Raw genomic sequence first — 24,635 nt, forward strand, 5'->3', positions numbered from 1 at the left:
GGCTGGTGAGGCCTGGATCCAGGGTCTGTACTGAGATAAACTGGGAGCACTGGTCACCCTGGGACGGGCCTTGGAGGGGCTGCTCTCCTCCCCCATCCCTCTGATGAGACTCACTCATGGGATGCTGCTGAAAGAGGTGGGCTATTTCCCTACGGTACTGTTTTGCCTTCTTTCCCGTCTACACACTGGAAAATGTGCGCCCTGCACAGCAAAAGTCACCTCACTTTGTAACGGTGTCTAGTAGGTTTGCTGTGGGCAGAGTGCACCTGCTGCTGGGAGGAGACATAGTGTGTTTTCTGATTTGATTTTCCTCAGTGAACAAATACGCACAGTTCCCCAGCTGAGAGCTTAGATCAAACCTCAGCACAGGTGCGAAGACACTGCACCATTTAAAAAGCAAAGCTCTTCTGGCAACTCACTGTCAAAACACCCGAGGTAGTCCCACAGCCTCTGAGGGAGCCTGATCTCTCCCTTGGTCTTGGCAGAACCGTCCTGCAAGGCCAAGGCAGGTCTGCGAAGACGGCCCGGATGGCAAGGCCACACCGTGCCATGGGCCTCCCAGGGTAGGGCTCCCAGCCACATACAAGGAACCTGGTGAGCCTCTCCAGCTGCTCCCGGGTGGCTGACCCTCCTCCCCTAGGCAAAGCCAAACAGACCCAGAGCCACACAGGTGTGTCAATGGCAAGCAAGCTACAGAGCATGAAAACAGCTGCTACTCAACCCTCTCTGTGTTTTTAGAAAATGCAAAGAAGCCAAAATTCAGTTAACAAATGGAGTTTTTAAAACTATGTCAGAAGGCCGGGCGCGGTGGCTCACACCTGTAATCCCAGCACTTTGAGAGGCCTGGATCACTTGAGGCCAAGAGTTCGAGACCAGCCTGGCCAACATGGCAAAACTCATTTCTACAAAAAATATAAACATTAGCCGGACGTGGTGTCAGCACCTGCAGTCCCAGCTACTTGGGAGGCTGAGGCGTGAGGATCGCTTGAACCCAGAAGACAGAGGTTGCAGTGAGCCAAGATTGTGCCACCGCACTCCAGCCTAAATGATAGAGCGAGACTCCCATCTCAAAAAACAAAAACAAAAACAGGCAGAGGACAGTGGCTCATGCCAGTAATCCCAGTACTTTGGGAGGCTGAGGTGGGCAGATCACCTGAGGTCAGGAGTTGAAGACCAGCCTGACCAACAGGTAAAACCCCACCTCTACTACAAATACAAAATTAGCTGGGCATCATGGCACATGGTTGTCATCCCAGCCACTTGGGAGGCTGAGGCAAAAATTATAATTGAGCAAGTGGTTGTAATCCCAGCTACTTGCTTGAACCTGGGAAGCAGAGGTTGCAGTGAGCTGAGATTGTACGACTGCACTCCAGTCTGGGCAACAAGGGCAAAACTCTTGACTCAAAAACAAAACCAAAAACAAAAAACAAAAAAACTACATCTGAAGAAACTATTTTTGGTCCCAACAATATCTTGGGAAATTCACCAGTCAGAAGCTTTTGGGTTTTCTTTCTCTTCATTCTATCGTTCACATTTTCTCCCCAGCTCCTCAGGAGGCTGAAGGGGGAAGATCACTTGAGCCCAGGAGTTCAAGGCCAGACTGGGCAACATGGTGAAACCTCCTCTCAGAAAGAGAGAAGAAAAAACGAACTCTCCAAAGGATACCAATTACCTCATCCCAAAATCAGTGTATAGGTCCATTAAAAAGGTGAAATGGAAGCTGCTGATGTTTTGGCAATTTAGGCAAAGTTAACAAAATGAAGTTCACCTTACCTCACCAAACGCACCTCTTCCAATTACTTTAATTATTTCAAAGTCTTCTCGATGAAGCTGCATTTCTTTCACCAGCTGTGTAAATGGTTTAGCTACAAGTAAAAACAGTAAAACCAAAAATTTAATCAGTTGATACTATATAAAAATTTTATTGATTGGGGTGTTATACTTTTAAAAAATGTTTATATTTAAAAATATTTACTATCTGACAACTTTTGGAATGTTAGCATTTATATGAATGACATGGATATTGATCCTGAGCAACTGCAGTCACGCACTTGATAACTTGGTTTCAGCCAATGACGGACCAGATAGCCAGGAGTGGTCCCATAAGATGGTAATACTATACTTTTACCAAATATTTTCTTTTTTCGAGACGGAGTTTCGCTCTTGTTACCCAGGCTGGAGTGCAATGGCGCGATCTCGGCTCACAGCAACCTCCGCCTCCTGGGCTCAGGCAATTCTCCTGCCTCAGCCTCCTGAGTAGCTGGGATTACAGGCACGCGCCACCACGCCCAGCTAGTTTTTTTGTATTTTTAGTAGAGACAGGGTTTCACCATGTTGGCCAGGATGGTCTCGATCTCTCGACCTCGTGATCCACCCGCCTCGGCCTCCCAAAGTGCTGGGATTACAGGCTTGAGCCACCGCGCCCGGCCTTACCAAATATTTTCTATGATTAGATACACATATACGGCCAGGTGTGGTGGCTCACACCTGTAATCCCAGCACCTTGGGAGGCCAAGGCGGGTGGATCATGAGGTCAAGGGATGGAGACCATCCTGGCCAACACGGTGAAACCCCGTATTTACTGAAAAACACAAAAATTAGCTGGGCGCGGTAGCGCAAGCCAGTACTCCCAGCTACTCAGGAGGCTGAGGCAGAAGAATGGTTTCAATCAGGGAGGCGGGGACTGCAGTGGGCCAAGATCAAGCCACCACACTTCAGCCTGGTGACAGTGAGATTGTCTCAAAACAAAAAAAAAAAAAAAGAAAAGAAAAAAAAAAGTTTGAGGGCAGCCTGATCCAACATGGTGAAACCCTCTCTCTACTAAATACAAAAATTAACTGGGTGTGGCAGCAGGTGCCTATAATCCCCACTACTCAGGAGGCTGACACAAGAGAATCATTTGAACTCGGGAGGCGGAGGTTGCAATGAGCCAAGATTCTACCACTGCACTCCAGTCTGGGCAACAAAGCAAGACTCTATCTCCAATCGATCGATCAATCAATCAATCAATCAATCATCAATCAATCAAATGTAGCTACACAAAAACCACGTGCTACAGTTGCTTCCAGTGTTCAGAACTGCCGCACGCTGCACGGGTGCGTAACCTGGAAGCTGTAGGCTGTGCCATGTGGCCTAGTAGGTTTTGCCATCTGAGGAGGTTTTGCCAACTAAGTCTGTGAAGTAGTCTTGTCATGTTCACACAATGACAAGAATCACCTAACAATGCATTTCTCAGAAGGTATCCCCACCATTATGCAACGCACAACAGTATATACTTCAGTATCTATTACAGCAAATATCATCACACACAAGTCTCCTGATCAAAGCCAACAGGTGAATATCTACTGAGAGAGCAACTGATGCGTATGCTGTGGTTGGCCTCTTGGCAGGCAGAAGGAAGGGAGGGAGGGAGAGAGGGTGGGTGGGCTGAAGAGAACCCTTGAGCTGAAACTTAAAAGGCCATCTGGGCCAGGCACAGTGGCTCACGCCTGTAATCCCAGCACTTTGGGAGACCAACGCGGGCAGATCACGAGGTCAGGAATTTGAGACCAGCTTGGCCAATATGGTGAAACCCTGTCTCTACTAAAAATACAAAAATTAGCTGAGCCTGGTGGCCCACGCCTAGAGTCCCAGCTACTCAGGAGGCTGAGGCAGGAGAATGGCTTGAACCCTGGGGGCAGAGACTGCAGTGAGCCAAGATCACGACACTGCACTCCAGCCTGGGCAACAGAGCAAGACTCTCAAAAACAACTTTTTTTTTTAACTTTTAAAAGTTTTTCTTTTACAATCCTTATATACTAGGAGAATAAAAATTATTTTCTTACGCCAAATATATTTGTGATGAACATTTTCATGCACACCAACTTTGTAACTATTTTAAGTTTTAGGATAAAATTCCAGGACTCTCCAAAGGGCACTAACATATTTCATGGTTCCCAGTTTGCCTTCCAAAATGCATCTCCTGCCAGGCATGGTGGCTCACAGCTGCGATCCCAGCACTTTGGGAGGCTGAGGTGGGTGGATCACCTGAGGGTAGAAGTTCAAGACCAGCCTGGCCAATGTGGTGAAACCCCGTCTATACTAAAAACACAAAAAATTAACCGGGCATGGTGGCACTTGCCTGTAGTCACAGCTACTCGAGAAGTTGAGACACGAGAATCACTTGAACGTGGGAGGGGTAGGTTGCAGTGAGCTGATACTGCACCACTGCACTCTAGCCTGGGTGACAGAGTAAGGCTGCCTCAAAAAAAAACAAAACAAAACAGAACAAAAACCAGTGAAGACAAAGGCAGATGAGACGCAGGGAGCAGCTGGTATCAAGGCTGTGCCCTGAATGTCCTCTTTTCTTTCCACATTAATTACTCTCAAGTCACCTGAACTTCCTTGTCAAGTTTCCCCACTACTCTTTTGATAAGACACGCTTTGTTAACTATGTGTTTTAATAGTTCTGTACGCATCTCCCTAAAGCGGTAGACACAGATGATGGGGCCAGGCTGGGAGTGGGAGGAACGTGGAGGCAGCCTGAGGTGAAGGCTTCGAAAGGCAAACCACGAAAGCATCGGTAGGAGACCCGCGTGCACGCCGAAGCAAGTTCCCAAATCAGAGGGCAGAGGACAGAAGGGCCCAGAAGGAAAAGCCTGAGAGAAAACATTATTTTTCAAAAATATTTTCAAACTGCTCTGGGAACAGTAACAATTTTGTGCTGGTGTATAAAAATAATTAGGCTGGGCATGGTGGCAGGTGCCTGTAGTCCCAGCTACTCGGGAGGCTGAGGCAGGAGAATCACTTGAACCCAGGAGGCGAAGGCTGTGGTGAGCCGAGATCTCACCACCGCACTCCAGCCTGGGCAACAAGAGCAAAACTCAGTTTCAGAAAACCCAACAACAAAAAACAAAAACAAAGAATAATTAAGACCACAGCAGCTACGACTAGAAATGCAAGCCGCATCGCAGTGGAGGAGCAGCCTGCTAACCCAGGTGCTGAGAGGTGGAGACAGAACATTTAACATAAATCACCATCAACTAGGTCACTAAGATGTAAAGAGGGCACATGGAAATGCCACGGAGATGGCAAATCCAGAAAGCAACTGCTGCCCTTAGGATCAGGGAACGAAAGATGAGGCTGGAATTTTTAAAACTTAGAAAGCTGGGCAAAGGGGCCTGTAAGCTGAAACTCGACCCCTGAGGATGGGGTGCTACCGGCCGGCACTGGGTCTCTGAGCTCAAAGGCAGCCCCACAGGCTGGGCCCTCAGTGTCTAGAACAGGCGTCCCCAAACTGCGGCCCCCTGAGGCCATTTATCTGGTCCCCTGCCACACTTCAGGAAGGGGCACCTCTTTCATTTGTGGTCAGTGAGAGGAGCACAGTATGTGGCGGCTCTCCAAAGGTCTGAGGGACAGTGAACTGGCCTGGCCCCCTGTGTAAAAAAGTTTGGGGACGCCTGGTCTAGAAGGAATGCAGCCAGCTGACCCTGGGCTCTCGGAGGCAACCGTGGCAAGGCTCTTCTGCTAGTGTGGGGAAACTCCAAACTGGCACCAGTGGCTGTCTGCTAGAAGGAACTTCCCTGCCAGGATGGTACTGCTAGGGTGTCACTGGAAGAGGGAGCAGGCAGAAAGCCACAAGTTGTCCACCCACCTCCCAGCCTTGCAGCCTCCCTCCAGCACCCGATTCAGGCAGAGCTCAACAGGAAACAGGGAGTCAGGGCTCCCCAGGCTTGGCTGGGCATGGGATGGAGTGAGGAGGACATCAGTGCCTGGGAACCAGCTGGGGTGGGGGTTACGGTCCTCCTGTTATCTACAGGAGGACTGATCAAATAAGCAACATTTAGGATGATGGAGCTGTCAGAGAGAGGAGCTGTAGATAAGGAAGAAAACAAGAATCAACTAACTGCACAGAACTGGGTTAGAATCGGAGGTTATCAGTCTGAACTCAGTTTCATTACAGACAGACAGATATAGAGATAAATATAGACATATATGAGTCCTAGCTCTGTCTACAGAGAGGGCTGGGGAGCAGCAGCAGTTCAGCTACATGCACACCCAATGCAGACTGGGGTCCCTAAAGTCCATTCTCCAGCAAAAGACTGGGCTCCTCAGGCAACTCCAGAGCTGGGTTAGGAAACCGCAAGGTGAGCCTACAGCATCCAGTGCCCAGAATTGAAGATGTGCTCAAAATAAATACAGTCACAGATTATAACCTATTAAATAAAACAGGGCTGGGCGGAGTGGCTCATGCCTGAAATCCCAGCACTCAGCAAGGTGGCTGCGGCAGGAGGACTGCTTGAGCCCAGGAGTTCAAGACCAGCCTGGGCAACACAACAAGACTCCATCTCTACAAAAAATAAAATACTTAACCAGGGTATGGTGGCACATACCTGTGGTTCCAGCTACTCTCAAGGCTGAGGTGAGCGGATCACTTAGCTCAGGAGGTGGAGGCTGCAGTGAGCTGTGTCTGTACCACTGCACTCCAGGCCGGACAAAAGTGAGAACCGGCCGGGCGCGGTGGCTCAAGCCTGTAATCCCAGCACTTTGGGAGGCCGAGGCGGGTGGATCACGAGGTCAAGAGATTGAGACCATCCCGGTCAACAATGTGAAACCCCGTCTCTACTAAAAATACAAAAAAAAAAAAAAATTAGCTGGGCATGGTGGCGCGTGCCTGTTAATCCCAGCTACTCAGGAGGCTGAGGCAGGAGAACTGCCTGAACCCAGGAGGCGGAGGTTGCAGTGAGTCGAGATCGCGCCATTGCACTCCAGCCTGGGTAACAAGAGCGAAACTCCGTCTCAAAAAAAAAAGTGAGAACCATGTCTCAAAACAAAAACACCAGGAAATCAGAAGTCTGCACTGACATTAATACACACAATTTTAAAATCTGATGAGAAATGGGATATTTATATAGTTTCAAAGTACATCCAAACAAATACCTATCAATTACAAAGGGAAAACGGTGACTTTACAGTGAAGTCAGGCAGACACCACCTGAAATCAAGTAATCAGAGCAGCCAGCATCAGTTATGTGAGGAGGCGAAACCACACCATCCCACAGGACACCAGTGGGGAAACACAGCCTCACTTCTGCGATGTTCCTGCCAAAGATCCACAACCCAAATCCAACCACCAAGAAACCCAGGCAAACCTAAACTAAGAACAGTCTCCAATCACCACCCAGAAACCTTAAGCAGTGTCAAGGTCATGAACGTCAAATCACACAGAAAGGAAAATGTCATGCTGTGTGTGGCTCTGCAGAGGACCCCTCTGCTACAAAGCAGAGTATGAGAAAATCTGCAACGCTTCTGTGGAATCTGAAGGTTAGCTACAGCAATGTGTCAATGCTACACTCCGGATTTTGTTGGTTACTGCAGAATGCCCCTGTCTGTAGGAAACACATGCTAAAGCAGTGGTCCCAACCTTTCTGGTACCAGGGACCACTTTCATGGAAGATGATTTTTCCACAGACCAGTAGGGGGGCGGGGGAGATGTGATGATTTGGGGATGAAACTATCCCACCTCAGATTATCAGGCATTGGAATCTCATAAGGAGCATCCAACCTAGATCCTACGAATGCACAGTTCACAGCAGGGTCTGTGCTCCTATGCGAATCTAATGCCATGCTGATCTAAGCATGGAGCTCAGGTGGGAACGCTCACTGGCCTCTTGCCACTCACCTCCCGCTGTGGGGCCCGGTTCTTAATAGGCCGTGGACCTGTCCGTGGCCTGGGGTTTGGGGACCCCTGCGCCAAAGTATTCAAGGGCAAATGGTTGGGGGAGGAGAGTTCTTTCCTGAACTTTCAAACTGTTGCAAAAATGTTTTAAAAATACTTCTACAAGTTCAGTTGTTGCTATTTGGAAAACTAAGAGGGGCAAGTAGGAAGAGTCCACCGGATGCTGCCACCATCGCCCCATTAAGACAGCAATGGTGGCTTAGAAACGATGGTGACAGTGTCCCAGGGGCAGAGGAGGAAGAGGTCACATCTAATGTGTGCTGGACTAGAGTGGACCATGACATGGGATGCAGAAAGAAGATTCCAGGATAAGCACTAGGGTTCTGGCCACAGCAGCTTGAGGAATGGGGTGCTGTGCAGCACAGTGGGAGAGGCCGGGAGAACAGGAGCTTGGGGTGGGGAGGGGAGCAGCGCCTGGGGCAAAGGAATCCAATTACATCACGTAGTCAGCGCTACAGAGTCTGAGACGGTAAAGAGACCAGACTGATTTTTCTTACAGGACCCTAATGCTGTTTTATATTTTCAAAAAGTGATCACTTCGAAACCACCAGCTTCCACAGGGGTGGAGAGAGGTGAGGGGTGAGAACAGGGAGCAGCTGCCTGTTGTGAGGCAGCTAGAGACACAGCTTCCAGGGAGGATGCAGGGCATTTGTTTCTTTGTTTCTGAGATAGGGTTTTGCTCCGCTGCCCAGGCTGGAGTGCAGCAAAGTGATCACAGCTCACTGCAGCCTCCACCTCCCAGGCTCAAGTGATCTTCCCGCCTTGGCCTTCCCAGTAGCTGGGACCAGAGGCGTGCTCCCATGCCCAGCTAATTCTTTTATTTTTTGTAGAGACGGGATCTTGTTGTGTTGCCCAGGCTGGTCTAGAACTCCTGGGGTCAAGTGATCCTCCCACCTTGCCCTCTCCAAGTGATGGAATTACAGGCGTGGGATACCACACCTGGCTGCCCTGGAGTCCCCAGAGACACAGGCACCCAGAAGCTCAGCAACTGGGGCAGGCCGACTGGCCAGCACTCATGAGGCTCCACGTTGCAGCGACTGGGAGGCTCCTGTCCAGCAGGCCCTGCATCGCCCACACCATCACCTGCAGCGTCAGCCTCAGCATCTGGGCATCATCTCAGACTCCTCCTGCAGAGCCCACATCCCTCACCCATCACAAAGCCAACTCGTCCTGTCTTCCTCATCGGACTCTAAGGCAGGGCTGACCACCACTCCCCCGGACCTGGCATGCTGACAGGACCCCGTAAGCACAGCTGGCTGTGTCTACAGCACCGGGCAATTCATGAGGAGTCATCATGAAACAGCAGTCTTTTCTATACGAAGAGCTCACGTCCCTCCTAACATGAGGATATTAAACATCCCGGGATGTTTTCCAGCCAAAAGGCTAAATAAAGCTTTAGTCTATAGACAGCTTCACTTTTACTAGGAGAAATTTTCTCCTTATCAATCTCTTCATTCCTCATATCCTAGACTGTCCCCTAAAGAACTTCTTTTGATGCTCTAAAACAGGCGTCCAAAAACTACGGCCCAAGGGCCACATGCTGAGGCCATTTATCCGCTCCCCCCCTGCCCCCGCTGCACTTCAGGAAGGGGCACCTCTTTCATTGGTGGTCAGTGAGAGGAGCACAGTATGTGGCGGCCCTCCAACGGTCTGAGGGACAGTGAACTGGCCCCCTGTGTAAAAAGTTTGGGGATGCCTGCTCTAAAAAACAATGGATTAATCCATCAAGTGTAACCACTGACAGATATAAGAGTCAAACTGTTAGGGAAAATGGAAGCCCAGTGCTCCCTTTAAATAGGAAAAGCTTTGCCAAGAAGAATTGCAGGTGGAGGGAGGATCTTTGCCTGAAACTGACAGAAAATCATTATGAAATCAAACAAGATCAGACCAGCTAAGGAGTGCCTGGGGTGGGAGAGTCTGAGGAAACAGGATGGTGTCAAGAGCAGAAGCCTGAGGCAGGCGGAGGAGAGTCCTGCTTTCCCCCCTTTGGCAGAAGCCCTCTGCCTCCCCCTGTACAGTTCCATTCATCCATGCCACTCCTGTCTGGGCCTCAGCTGCTTTGTGGCCACAATCAATACATTTGGAATTAGAAACAATCTAACAAGTTATCTATTATGAATAATACCTTTTACTAATGAAGGAACAGGGCCCCAAAGACCAAGTGACATGCAGAGGACACAAGGGACACACATCTTGTCCCCCAGTGAGTAGTCAACTCCACCCACAGCCTGATTCTCTCCTGAGGTCCTCTCCTTGCAACTGCCAGCTACTCCTCTGTCCCTTCAAGGGACGGCAGGACCCACACCTGCCTGGAGCAGCACCTCTGTAGCTGCTGGAGTGGGGCGGCTGCAGGGGAGGCCCCTACTGACGGCCCAGCAAGACCTACACGGAGAGCCCAGGGCCAGAGGCCAGGCTAGAGAAGGTGTGGATGTGTGCAAGGGCCCAGGAGCCCTGATGTGTATGCATCCGGTCCTCTTGCGGAGGGAGAAGGGGCCAGAACAGCACCTCAGGGACCAGGAAGTGCAGCCAGAGAGGACGGGGCACATGCTGAAACCCTGTGAGAGGAGAGGCCAGGGCAGGTGCCATGAGTAAGAGTACGCAGGTACTTTCACAGGACTACCCTGGAGTGAGTTCACAGCTCCAGAAGCTCGGAATTTATTCTTAACAGTTCAGGTGGCTAATGCAGGACAATTAGTACCTATCGCAAAGTTTTAGAAAAATGTGTTCAAGTTACACAAAATGTGTTTTCTTTGTTTCACAATAACTAAGCTCTTTTGTAAGATGACAGAACACTGCTTTCGCAGGGAGCCAGCCACAGACTCCTCTCATCAGGAATCGAGCGCCTGAGAAGAGTGACCCTTCCAACAAGCCCTCTTAACCCCAAATACAGTTCTCTAAATAGGAGCTCTGGCACACAGGCTGATAATCAGGAAGTGCAATGTTATGAAAAGAACATTAAATTTTAACTTAATGCAACCTGAGACTCCAGAGGATTAAAAAGGCAGCCCTTTAAGAACACTCGGATATAAAAGACAAGTGAGACACGGACTGAGTCAGAGAAAGCCTGAGGAGTGGGGTGGGGTGAGGGCCGACGGTACAGGTGACAGCAGTCTGGAGAGCAGACAAGTGAGATCCTGGCTGTTCCTGAAGGTTGGGCAAGCAGATTTCCTGCTTGGTGGGGTGTGCAGGGTGACAGTCGCACAGAGCACTGGCTGAGCACTAGGACGCTGGAGGTGCCGGCATGGAGACAGGGAAGGCTGACAGAGGCTGGTGGACCGAGTGGCAGGGAAGCAGCTGGACAGGCAATGCGGTTCCAGGGAGAAGCCCACGGTGCCCAGTGTACAGCTGGTAGTGCATGTGGTCACCAGGAAGTCAGCAGAGACAGGGGAGGGGCTGGGGGCTGTACCTTGGGGGACTTCAATATGAGGAGACTGCGGGGAAGAGAAGCCAGCAGGGTGCAGAGAAAGCCAGGACTTCCATCCTGGAAGGCGGATGACAACCAGGAATTAGCTACTGGCTTTTGCCATGTGGAGACTGTAGGTAGCCCTGACAAAAGCAGCAGTTTTGAGGGAGGCAGGGTACAGAGTCTGATTAGCCTTTTGAGAATGAGAGAGGTGGGTGGAGACAGAAGAGAGAACCCTGAAGGTTCTAGTTGCTGTTGTTTCTGAGACAGGGTTTCGCTCTGTCATCCAGGCTGGAACACAGTGATGCGATCACGGTTCACTGTATTCTCGACCTCCTGGGCTCAAGGGATCCTCCCACCTCAGTCTTCCAAGTAGCTGGAACTACAGGAGCAGGCCACCACACTGGGAGATGTTGGAAATCATTTTCACCAAAGGTTTTGTTTAAAAACAGCAACAACAACAACAACAAACCACTCATCTTGGAAGAGAGGGAAAGCTGACCCATTCTCCACGGGTGCTCACGTCATGCTCATCAACTGATCCAGCTTGGGCAGGGATGGGTATCGCCCAGAGATCACAGAGGCTGTAGACTAGTCCACTTTCACTGGCTTAAGTGCTAACAATAAAGCACAAATTCAATTCTAGAGTGACAAAATAAATGCCCCAAGCTTCAATGAGCAATTGCCAGAATACAGCTGATTCCAGAAAACAAGCATTACTGGTGTTTGCTGCATCTGTTGGGGAGGGGGGAGGCTGTCTCTTTGGAACAGGCCCACCCACCTTCCTCAGGCCCCACCACACCCGTCCACACTCATTCTCTTAAGAATTGTCCATTTCCACACCATGAAAAAAGCAGCAACCCACAGACACAGCTATTTTTTCTTTTCTTTTCTTTTTTTTTTTGAGGCAGGGTCCCCGCCTAGGCAGTAATGCAATCACGGCTCACTCACTGCAGCCTTGATCTCCCGGACTCAAGTGATCCCCCCACCTCAGTCTCCCAAGTAGCTGAGACTACAGGTGTGCATTACTATGCGGCTAATTTTTTATTTTTTGAAGAGACAGGGTCTTACTATGTTGCCCAGACTGGTCTCAAACTTCTGGGCTGCAGTGATCTTCCCACCTTGGCCTCCCAAAGCGTTGGAATTACAGGCATGAACCACTGACTACACCTGATGCTAATTTTCTTCCTTTGCTAGAAATTAATAATTTTGGCCAGGTGTGGTGGCTCACACTTGTAATTCCAGCACTTTGGGAGGTTGAGGTGAGCAGATCACCTGAGGTCAGGAGTTCAAGACCAGCCTGGCCAATATGGCGAAACCCTATCTCTATTAAAAATACAGAAAAATTAGTTGTGAATGGTGACACACACCTGTAATCCCAGCTACTCAGAAGGCTGAGGCAGGAGAACTCTTTGAACTCAGGAGGTGGAGGTTGCAGTGAGCTGGGACAGCACTACTGTACTCCAACCTGGGAAACAAGAACAAAACTCTGACTCAAAAAAAAAATTAATTTTACTCACTAGTTTTTCTTAATTTTTTCCTATTTTTTAACTGAATTGTGAGTAAAAACTAGTTTTGACAAAGAAAATATCTTCATAAACATACACACTTTAATAAAGTCAACTATTGGGATTACATTATATATATATATATATATATATATATATATTCTGACAGGCAGATTCTGCAGCTCACCAGAGGTATTTAAGATAATGCACAGATCAATTCTACCCTTAGCATTCAATTTAGTTACCTTAGAGACAAAAGGCAACACACTGTGCCAGGCAACCTGTGGTCCCAGAGGAAGCCCCCATACTAGCTGGGCAGGACCCTGCACACCAGCAGCACTGATGGGGCTTGCCCACCCCAGCCGCAGGAACAGGAATTCGGGAAATGAGCTCAGCTGCTGCACCGGAGCAGGATGAGAAATGGAGGATGAATCCTCACTCCTTCCTAGTACAATGCCAGGGCATCCTAAATATACACAGAGACGCTCTCCCACACTCCAAGCTGAGCTGGGACTGCCAGGACAGGAAGGAGGACGTGAACAGCCAGGAAGGGAACTGTCTACACATCTTCCTCCCGGAAGGCCTTGCACTTGCCTGTTTGACTGAGACGGAAGGACAGAAAGAAGCCCCACTGTTCTGGCCTCTAGAACTCTGTTAAGAGTCCATCCTAACTTACTCCTCCTGGCTCCCTGACCCTTGAGACCGAGACTTGCTAACACACTTGTAGAAGACAGTGGTCACAGCACTTGTAACAAAGTACAGTGACTAAATGGTATCTACACCAGAAACTGCATTAAGAAAGGAAGTAGAGTTTGGAATGTAAGAAAGCAAAAAGTTTGCAAAGCATCAGTAAATACAAGTTCAAAGGAAGGCAACTTAATTTCAGTAATTAGTAATGTGGGGAATTTTTAGCAACCAAATGTAATATCCACCAACCTCATAGGATTACTTCAAGCTTATAACATAGTCCTTCCTATTTGACAGGCATGAGAGGGCGGGATCTCTTAATACTTTTAATTTACTTTTTATTCTCTTATACCCTAAATATTTGATAAAATATTAAACCGACCCATTGCTAATAGCAGCTTCCACTTTCTGAACATCTACATGTGGATCAGAGATGTTACACAGGATACATATTATCCTCTTCTGATAAATAAGCAAATGGAAAACAGAAGGCCCACATTCATATACATGTTTTCTTTTTATTGTTACTCAGGCTGGAGTGTAATGGCACAATCTCAGCTCACTGCAACCTCCACCTCCCGGGCTCAAACAAATTTCCTGCCTCAGCCTCCCAAATAGCAAGGACTGCAAGCATACATCACCATACCTGGCTATTTATTTTTTTTTAATTAATTAATTTATTTTTTAGATGAAGTCTCACTCTGTAACCAGGCTGGAGTGCAATGGTGCGACCTTGGCTCACTGCAACCTCTGCCTCCCGGGTTCAGGGGATTCTCCTGCCTCAGCCTCCCGAGTAGCTGGGATTACAGATGTGCACCACCATGCCCAGGTACATTTTTTTGTATTTTTAGTAGAGACGGGGTTTCACTATGCTGGCCAGGATGGTTTCAATCTCCTGGCCTCGTGATCCACCTGCCTAGGCCTCCCAAAGTGCTGGAATCACAGGCGTGAGCCACTACACCAGTCAATTTTTCTATTTTTTGCAGAGATGGGGTTTTGCATATTACCCAGGCTAGTCTCAAACTCCTGGGCTCAAAGGATCTTCTTACCTTGGCCTCCCAAGATGCTGGGATTACAGGAGTGAGCCATTGGGTTCTGCTTAAGTGTTTGGTGATTAACTCCACTCATTTTTCTTCTTGCTCTTAACTTAATCATCTAGTAGACAGTGTATTTTCCAATTTCTTTGTGCCACTGCTGTGAATTCAGAAAAGTCTAGCCTTTTTTCAGCACAGTAAAATACCAGCTGCTGCTTTTTTTTTTTTTTTTTGAGACGGAGTTTCGCTCTTGTTACCCAGGCTGGAGTGCAATGGCGCGATCTCGGCTCACCCCAACCTCCACCTCCTGGGTTCAGGCAATTCTCCTGCCTCAGCCTCCTGAGTAGCTTGGATTACAGGCACGTGCCACCATGCCCAGCTACTTTTTTGTATTTTTTAGTAGAGACAGTGTTTCACCATGTTGACCAGGATAGTCTCGATCTCTTGACCTCGTGATCCACCCGCCTCGGCCTCCCAAAGTGCTGGGATTACAGGCTTGAGCCACCGCGCCCGGCCTACCAGCTGCTTCTAATGTCATAATTAGTACCATCTCTGAAGAACTGACAGTACATGCAGCAAGTATCATTTTAGTTTAAGGTGAACTGTCTAGAGCCAGGGGCAGTGGCTGTCATCCCAGCACTTTGGGAGGTCAAGGTGGGTGGATCACCTGAGGTCAAGAGTTCCAGACCAGCCTCGCCAACCAACGTGGTGAAACCCTGTCTCTACTAAAAATATAAAAATAGCTTAGCTGAGTATGGTGGCGCACGCCTGTAGTCCCAGCTACTTTGGTGGCTGAGGCAGGAGAATCACTTCAACCTGGGAGGCGGAGGTTGCAGTGAACTGAGATTGCACCACTGCACTCCAACCTGGGTGACAGTGTGAGACGCCATCTCAAAACAAAACAAAAAAAGTGTTCAGGCTGGCTCACACCTCTAATCCCAGCATTTTGGGAGGCTGAGGCAGGTGGATCACTTGAGCCTAGAAGTTCCAGATCAGCCTGGGCAACACAGTGAAACCCCGTCTCTACAAAAAGAATACACAAAAATTAGGCCAGTGTGGTGGCATGTACCTATAGTCCCAGCTACTCAGGAGGCTGAGATGGGAGGATGGCTTGGGCCCAGGTGGTAAAGATTGCAGTGAAGCAAGATTGAGCCACGGGACTCCAGCCTGGGGGACACAGTGAGACCCTGTCTCTACCAAAAAGAAAAAAAAGTGTTCAGACTGGGTGTCACACTACCCAACTCAAATATGTCACATAACCAACTGAACCTAAGCATTTCTGAGTTACTTTTTTAAAAATTAAAAAAAAAAAACCTCTATGCTGATATTTTTCAGTATAAAAATGCCGGCATAAAAGAAATGAAATACGAAAGAACGTGAGCCAGACACCAAGCAGAGAAAGACGGTCATGTGCTCCTGTCTCATCATCTTTGGCTCACCATCCCCAAGTAAAGGCAGTAATGAGCAGGAAGGAAGGATGGTTTCACATAGGCCTTGAAAATGTTCCTCTGATTTCATGACAGTCTTTGGTAAGCCAGGAAAACTACGCTTTTCACCAGACACCTAGCGATGAGCACTAAAAACAACAAATGAAAAGAGCTTTCCAAATAATCAATAAAACTTTACGGCAAGGTCAGCAAATGTTTAACATTTTGCAAAAGGGCATCTAGCTTTGCGCAGTCTGCATTTCCTTTCACGAGCTCAAAGAGCTGTCAAAAGTGCTTCTTCTTAAACAAGTGCTGCAGTAAAAATACAAGATTTATATTACCAGTGTTTATTTGATTATGAAAACTGTACTTTTCCAGAATGTCTGGCGATTTCCGATTTCAGATGAACTTGGTATTCAGCTGCAGGCACCCACACGCAGTCCCTTCCCTAATGCTCTCAGCAGGAAGTACCTGGAGCTCCTACCAGTGCCAAGGCCCAGCGTCTGTGCAGCCTGATTTGCAGATAGAATGCCCAACCGGTCTGACTTTTTTTCAGAGATGGAGTCTTGCTCTGTCACCCAGACTGAAGGGCAGTGGCACGATCTTGGCTCACTACAACTTCTGCCTCCTGGGTTCAAATGAGTCTCCTGCCTCAGCCTCCCGAATAGCTGGGATTACAGGTGCACACCGCCATGCCCAGCTAATTTTTTGTATTTTAATAGAAAGAGGATTTCACTGTGTTGCCCAGGCTGGTCTCGAACTCCTGAACTCAGGCAATCCACCCGCTTTGGCCTCCCAAAGTGTAGGATTACAGGTGTGAACCACGGCGCCCAGTCCTGACTTATGATTTTTGGCGGGGCGTGGTGGCTCACGCCTGTAATACAAGCACTCTGGAGGCCAAAGCAGGCGGATCACCTGAGGTCAGGAGTTCAAGACCAGCCTGACCAACATGGTGAAACCCTATCTTTAAAATAAATAAATAAATTTTAAAAAATTTTTAAAAAGAGCTGGATTTTTAAGAGTTGGATTTGAGAAACAAATTAAAAGGCTGATGTACCAGAGAGCACAGCCTCACTTACACAGATAGACAAGTATCAACTAATTTTTCTAAACTTCAATTAAAAAATCAAAAAGCTTAAGATCACATTTTAAAAAATGGAGTCCTCATTAATGTCAACTCCAAAGTGCCTCCAGTGAACAACTATCATGTTACCATAAGATCTGCCTTCATTCATTCATTCACGTTAAGGAAAACACCCCAAGCCCAGGGCGACCTCAGCCGGCAAGCCGCACAGGGAGCCGAGAGCACCAGCCAGCAGCCAGCCTTCTGTCCTCAGGGGAGTGGAAGGTGCTTCTGACATGAAGGCCTGGAGAAGCAACACGTATTTCGTTCACTTCTCCTTGTCCCCCTCTGCTGTCTCAGAGTGACAAGTCAGTCAGATCCAGCCTCTCATGCCCACCCACAAGGACCAATGAGAAGGGAGGCAATAACACACCTCTTAGCCTCCCTGCACCCTGGCATGGGCGCACTCTTGGGCCTCAGGCCTCGCCAAGTGCTGACTGGAACGTACCTTACCACTGCAACATTTGAAATGAAATCAGAAATGCCTACTTTTTTTTTTTTACACCAAGTTAATCCCCAAGTAGTTTGTTTCCCACAAAATACACTGGGCCCATAGTATAGGAATCATTTGTCAAATGCCAAATTTGTCCAGCTAGGAAAACACTAAAAACCAGTTAAAACTTTTGAACAGGACAGGACAAATGCCCTGATTCTTCCACAAATAAACTGCAAACAGAGAAAAAAATGGAAGGAGAAAAATCCACAGATTTTAAAGAGATTGAGGAGGTATAAAATCCAAATGCCATGGGCAGGCTCCTGTAAAACAAACCCACTTTTTTTGAGACGGGGTCTCGCTCTGTTACCCAGTATAGAGTTCAGTGGTGCGACCTCGGCTCACTGCAACCTCCACCTCCCGGGTTCAAGCAGTTCTCCTGCCTCAGCCTCTCAAGTAGCTGGGATTACAGACACATGCCACCGTGCCTGGGTAATTTTTATATTTTAGTAAAGACGGACTTTTGACATGTTAGCCAGGCTGGTCATGAACTCCTGACCTCCAGTGATCCACCTGCCTCAGTCTCCCAAAGTGCTGGGATTACAGGTGTGAGCCACTGTGCCCAGCCACAAATCCAAATTTTTTTTTTTTTTTTTTGAGACGGAGTTTCGCCCTTGTTACCCAGGCTGGAGTGCAATGGCACGATCTCGGCTCACCGCAACCTCCGCCTCCTGGGCTCAGGCAATTCTCCTGCCTCAGCCTCCTGAGTAGCTGGGATTACAGGCACGTGCCACCATGCCCAGCTAATTTTTTGCACTTTTAGTAGAGACGGGGTTTCACCATGTTGACCAGGATGGTCTCGATCTCTCGACCTCGTGATCCACCCGCCTCGGCCTCCCAAAGTGCTGGGATTACAGGCTTGAGCCACCGCGCCCGGCCCAAATTTTTTTTTTTAAAGGAAATTTAAACAATGACTATTTTATGATATTGAGAAATTACTCTTATTTTTTTCAATGTCATACTATTATGGCTATGTTTTTAAAAAAAGCCCTTATCTTCTTGAGGCACATACTGAAATATTTACAAATGAGATGACAGATTTCTGGGATTTTCCTAAAATAATCCTTTTTGGGGAAAAGGGATAAAAGCAAAATACAACTGACTCTGAGCTAATAACTTGGAACTAGGGGTTCATTATTCTATACTCTCTACTTCTAAATGTATTTGAAATGTAAAATTTTGAAATTTGAGTAAGACATATTACCAATTACTATCACTTTTATTAATACTCATTATACAAATAAGAATATAACCATATGAAAAACTCAAAACACTCCAAAAAAGGAAGAAGGACATTTTCATACATGAGCTCACCACTATTTTCAATAGTATTTAAATAGAGGATGGCTGAGTGACATGGGTTACTAGCTAGAAGTTTTGGAAAATTAGTTTCCTTTTACAAATACTCAAAACAGGAAGACTGAATCCAAATCACTCCAAGCTCCTGCCCCAAACCACACAGCAGTTTCCTCACTGGAAGTGCATCGTGGCAGGAAAATCAGCCCCACATCTGGTGTATTTGCTGTGGGTGTGTTTGTTTTATTTCTGGCATTCCTTCGGGGTCATAAAGCAGTTTTATGAACTGGTAAAACTTCTGTACAGATTGTGCAAAGCTGCCGTGGTAAACAGCTTCAGTATTCAGCATACCGTATCTGTCTCCATCTCCTGCATCTGATACAGGCACGTAGGACTGAACTTTTAAAAGGTCTATCATGGCGATTCTCTCACTGTTAAAATGTTTATCCGAGTCTTCCTTTCATATGTGGTACTGGAGAATGTTTTAGGAAAATGTTAAGTTAAAATTCTCCACACCAAACATTATTTATTTTAATTTTTTTGAGAAGGAGTATCGCTCTGACGCCCAGGCCAGAGTGCAGTGGTGCAATCTCGGCTCACTGTAACCTCTGCCTCCCAGGTTCAACTAATTCTCCTGCCTCAGCCTCCTGAGTAGCTGGAATTAGAGATGCATGCCACCACACCCGGCTAATTTTTTTTTTTTTTAAAGAAAGAAAAAAAGAAGAAGAAGAATAAAAAAAGAAAAAGAATAAAGAAGAGGAAGAAAGAGAAAGACGAAGAGGGAGAGAGAATGGGGGTATTGCTTTGTTGCCCGGGCTAGAATGCAGTCTAAATATGGGTATGCCTATAATTGTCCTTAATAATGGAGACATGAAAGAAAATGAGGGAAGAGAATAACAAACAAGGAGCCAACCAACATTTCGTTTAAACTTCTAAGTTGATATGATGTGGTACTGATAAGAGTGTATATTTTGTGTAAAGTGGAGAGTTCTACAAATGTTAATTACGTTTACTAGTTCCAGATCTGAGTTCAAGTCCTGGATACCGTTGTTAATTTTCTGTCGCATTGATCTGTCTAATATTAATGTTGAAGTCTCCCACTATTATTGTGTGGGAGTCTAAGTCTCTTTATAAGTCTTGTATGTCTGGGTATTCCTGTATTGGGTGCGTATATATTTAGGATCTTTAACTCTTCTTGTTGTTGCATTGATTCTTTTATCATTACATAATGTCCTTCTTTGCTTCTTTTGATCTTTGTTGCTTTAAAGACTATTTTATCAGAGGCAAAAATTTTAACTTCTGCTTTTTATTTATTTATTTTAGCTCTCTGTTTGGTTGGTAAATCTTTCTCCATCCCTTGTTTTGAGTCTTTGTGAATCCTTGAATGTGAGATGGGTCTGGATGCAGCATACCGATGGGTTTTAGTTTTTTGTCCAAATTGCCTGTCTGTCTTTGAATTGGGGAATTTAGTCAATTTAAATTTAGAACTAATAATGATATATGTGAGTTTAATACTGCCATTTAATATTAGCTGGCTATTTTGCCCATTAGTTGATGTAAATTCTTCATTATATTGATGCTCTTTACTTGTTGGTATTTTTTGGAAAGGCTGATACTGTTTGTTCCTTTCTATGTGTAGTGGTTCTTTCAGAAGCTCTTGTAAAGCAGGCCTGGTGGTGATGAATTCTCTGAGTGCTTGCTTGTTCACAAAAAACTTTATTTTTCCTTCACTTATGAAGCTTAGTTTGGCTGGATGTGAAATTCTTGGTTGAAAGTTCTTTTCTTTAAGGATATTGATTATTGGTCCCCACTCTCTTCTGGCTTGTAGGGTTTCTGCTGAGAGATCTGCTGTAAGTCTGATAGGCTTCCCTTTGTGGGTAACCTGACCTTTCTCTCTGGCTGCCCTTAGTATTTTCTCCTTCATTTCAACCCCGGTGAATCTGACGATTATGTGCCTTGGAGTTGCTCTTCTTGAGGAATATCTCTGTGGTGTTCTCTGTATTACCTGGAGTTGAATATTATCCTACCTTACTAAGTTGGGAAAATTTTCCTGAATAATATCCTGAAGCGTATTTTCCAGCTTGGATTCATTCTCTTCGTCACATTCAGGTACACCTATCAAGCGTAGATTAGGTCTTTTCACATAGTCCCGTATTTCTTGGGAGACTTTGCTTGTTCCTTTTTATCCTTTTTTCTCTAATCTTGTCTTCTAGTTTTATTTCATTGAGTTGGTCTTCGACCTCTGATATCCTTTCTTCTGCTTGGTCAATTACGCTGTTAAAACTTGTGCATACTTCACGTAGTTCTCGTATTGTGTTTTTCAGCTCCATCAATTCACTTATTTTCCTCTCTAAATTGTGTATTCTTGTTAACATTTCGTCAAACCTTTTTTCAAAGTTCTTAGTTTCTTTAGATGGTGTTAGAACAAGTTCTTTTAATTCACAGAAGTTTCTTATTATCCACATTTTGAAGCCTGCTTCTGTAATTGGAACACACTCGTTCTCCATCAAGCCTTGTTTCGTTGCTGATGAGGAACTGGGATCCCCTGCTGAGGAAGAGGCGTTCTAATCTTGGGTATTCTCAGTCTTTTTTGACTGTTTTCTTCCCTTCGTTGTAGATTTATCCATCTGTGGTCTTTATAATTACCGTCTTTGTAATTGGGTTTCTGAGTGGACATCCAACTTACTGATTCTCAGCGCCGAAATCTGAGCAACCCACTGCGCCAACTAAATCAGCGGCGTTAAGATTGATGGTGCTTTTCTGACTCTGCACCAAGAACCGACGCTCCGAGGCGCCGGCAAAACCGCCTCGCCGGTCACAAGAGTCGCGCTGGCGACTCGTGGGGCTCCTCCGCTGGGAATCTCCTGGTGCGAGAGCAATAAGAATTCATGTGAAGGTGTGGCGTCCTCTCGTTCTTTGCGTTTTCACTGGGAGCTACAATCCCGAGCTGCTAGTGATCAGCCATCTTGGATTTCTCCCCTAATTTTTGTATTTTTAGTAGAAACAGGATTTCACCAGCCTGGCTAGTCTTGAACTCCTGACCTTGTGATCTGCCCACCTCGGCCACCCAAAGTACTAGGTGGCATGAGCCACCACGCCTGGCCCAAACTTTATTTTTAAAAACATTTAATGCCGGGCGCGGTGGCTCAAGCCTGTAATCCCAGCACTTTGGGAGGCCGAGGCGGGTGGATCACAAGGTCGAGAGATCGAGACCAACCTGGTCAACATGGTGAAACCCCGTCTCTACTAAAAATACAAAAAAAAAAAATTAGCTGGGCATGGTGGCGTGTGCCTGTAATCCCAGCTACTTAGGAGGCTGAGGCAGGAGAATTGCCTGAACCCAGGAGGCGGAGGTTGCGGTGAGCCGAGTTCGCGCCATTGCACTCCAGCCTGGGTAACAAGAGTAAAACTCCGCCTCAAAAAAAAAATAAATAAATAAATAAAAATAAAAACATTTAAGGCCAGGCATGATGGCTCACATCTGCAATCCCAGCATTTTGGGAGACCAAGGTGAGAGGATCACTTGAGGCCAGGAGTTTGAGACCAACCTGGGCACAATAGTGAGATCTTATCTCATTTTAAAAAATACACATTTAAAAAATGGGAAAAATGAAAACATTTAAAGTTCATTTTACTGAGAATATTTCTCCCAAATTATAAATATAGTAGTTTAAGCATCATTAAACTTGCAATACAATCAACAACAGAAATTACCGCAGCAGGGAAAAAATAAACTGTAAGAAAAGGGATGTAGAGGCCAGGTGTTGGGCTCATACCTGTAATCCCAGCACGTTGGGAGGCTGAGACGGTGCATCATCTGAGGTTGGGAGTTCAAGACCAGCCTGACCAACATGATGAAACCCCGTCTCTACTAAAATACAAACTTAGCCAAGTGTGGTGATGCATATCTGTAATTCCAGCTACTACTTGGGAGGCTGAGGCAGGAGAATCCCTTGAACCCAGGAGGCAGCAGTTGCAGTGAGCTGAGATCGTGCCACTATACTCCAGCATGGGTGACAGAACAAGGCTCATCTCAAAATAAAAAAAAGAAAAGAAAAGAGAAGGGATGTGGAGGGGACTATGAAAGGGATATTAATTCAGAATAACCTGTATTTTTAAAGTTTCTTTCTTTAATATTAAATGAAGTTTTACTTATATTACAAGACAATCATTATTAAAATGCTGTTGGAGAAAAACTACAAAATCTGATCAACTGAGGATCTAGCAGTATTCAAAATGATCACCCTTCAACAGGGGCAACTAGCAATGAATTCTACACTATTTTTAGGGAAGTTTTAAAAATAATCCATGGCGGCCGGGCGCGGTGGCTCAAGCTTGTAATTCCAGCACTTTGGGAGGCCGAGGCGGGTGGATCACGAGGTCGAGAGATCGAGACCATCTTGGTCAACATGGTGAAACCCCGTCTCTACTAAAAATACAAAAAATCAGCTGGGCATGGTGGCGTGTGCCTGTAATCCCAGCTACTCAGGAGGCTGAGGCAGGAGAATTGCCTGAACCCAGGAGGCGGAGGTTGCGGTGAGCCGAGATCGCGCCATTGCACTCCAGCCTGGGTAACAAGAGCAAAACTCCGTCTCAAAAAAATAAATAAATAAATAAATAATCCATGGCAAAATGGACAACTGAGGATTAACAATCTTAGAAGAAAAATAATTGAAAGGAAAAGTTCCAAGGTGCATAGAGAACTGACGCTGAGGAAATAGACACCTCAGTGAGCAGAACACTAAGGAATTCCAGTTAGTGTCTTTGCTGGTGTTACAGCCACCTTCCCCACCTCCTCAGCGGCGCCACCAGGGAGCGGCATGTCCCTCAAGATCCTTCAGCCCCCTAGCTCCCATTCGGCCACACAAACCACCAGTAAACCAGGCACAGTAAGACACTGTTAGACATTCAGCAGCTTGGAAAGACTGCCATCCTCAATCCACATGGGGGAAAAATTAACACTATGTAATCACACATGGGTGCGTATACATAACGTACATATACTACATACAACAAACATATATGTATTCGCACGTCCCATGAAAAAAACTCTAGCAAATCATCAAGGACTTGATGTGAACCTAACACAGGGGAGGCTGAGTGTGACCCAGAAGCAAGGAAGAAGCCAGACAGAGAGGAGCAACCCCTCGGCCCCTTCCTCTCCCACAAAGGCAGCGCTGAATCCAACTGCCTCCCCTATGGGTCCAGACACAGGACTCGGGGCTCAGGGATTGAAATATTACCATAATCCATAATTATTATAAGTGCTTTTTATTGGTTTTCAATGCTTACACCAAACTTACAACTTTGTGTTTATAAACCAGAAATTATTGATTAAATGGATGGTGTTTCTAAAAGACTAATTACAAAATCAACAAAAAAGCCTATTACAGAATATTAACTTTGGAAAGTATTTAGAAGTTCAAGAATATCTCCCACTGGAAAACACTGTACTCAGGTGGTTTTATAAATGAATACTTTAAAACTTCACTCTCTAAAATATTTTTCAGGCGTCAGGCATGGTGGGTCACACCTGTAATTCCAGCACTTTGGGAGGCCAAGGCAGGAGAATCACTTGAGCCCAGAAATTTGAGTCCAGCCTGGGCAACACAGTAAAACCTCATCTCTACAAAATATTAAAAATTAGGCCAGGCATAGTGGCTCACACTTGCAACACACCAGCACTTCAGAAGGCCAAGGCAGGAGGATCACTTGAACTCAGGAGTTTGACCAAACTGGGCAAGATGGCAAAACCTCATCTGTACCAAAATACAAAAATTAGCCTAGTGTGGTAGTGCATACCCAAAGTCCCAGCTACTCGAGATGCTGAGGTGGGAGGATCACCTGAGCCCGGGAAGTCAAGACTGCAGTCAGCCGTGATCATGCCACCGTGCTTCTGTCACAAAAACTAGTAATACGATAAAATAAAAAAGTATTGAACACAAGA

At 46.5% G+C, this 24,635-nt stretch overlaps 1 protein-coding gene across 4 annotated transcripts in view; it reads right to left on the minus strand.

Moving 5' to 3' along the window:
* The window catches only part of CDC42BPB (CDC42 binding protein kinase beta), a 118,574-nt gene that overhangs the window by 74,231 nt on the left and 19,708 nt on the right, over window positions 1-24,635 (minus strand). For all 4 annotated transcript variants that reach the window (XM_039462792.2, XM_039462790.2, XM_039462791.2 and 1 more), the window contains exon 2: window positions 1,774-1,865. In XM_039462792.2, the coding sequence (XP_039318726.1) occupies window positions 1,774-1,865 (92 nt within the window). The remainder of the gene's footprint in view (window positions 1-1,773; window positions 1,866-24,635) is intronic.

Source organism: Saimiri boliviensis, chromosome 2 (assembly GCF_048565385.1).
Source record: "Saimiri boliviensis isolate mSaiBol1 chromosome 2, mSaiBol1.pri, whole genome shotgun sequence".
Taxonomy (NCBI): Eukaryota; Metazoa; Chordata; class Mammalia; order Primates; family Cebidae; genus Saimiri; species Saimiri boliviensis.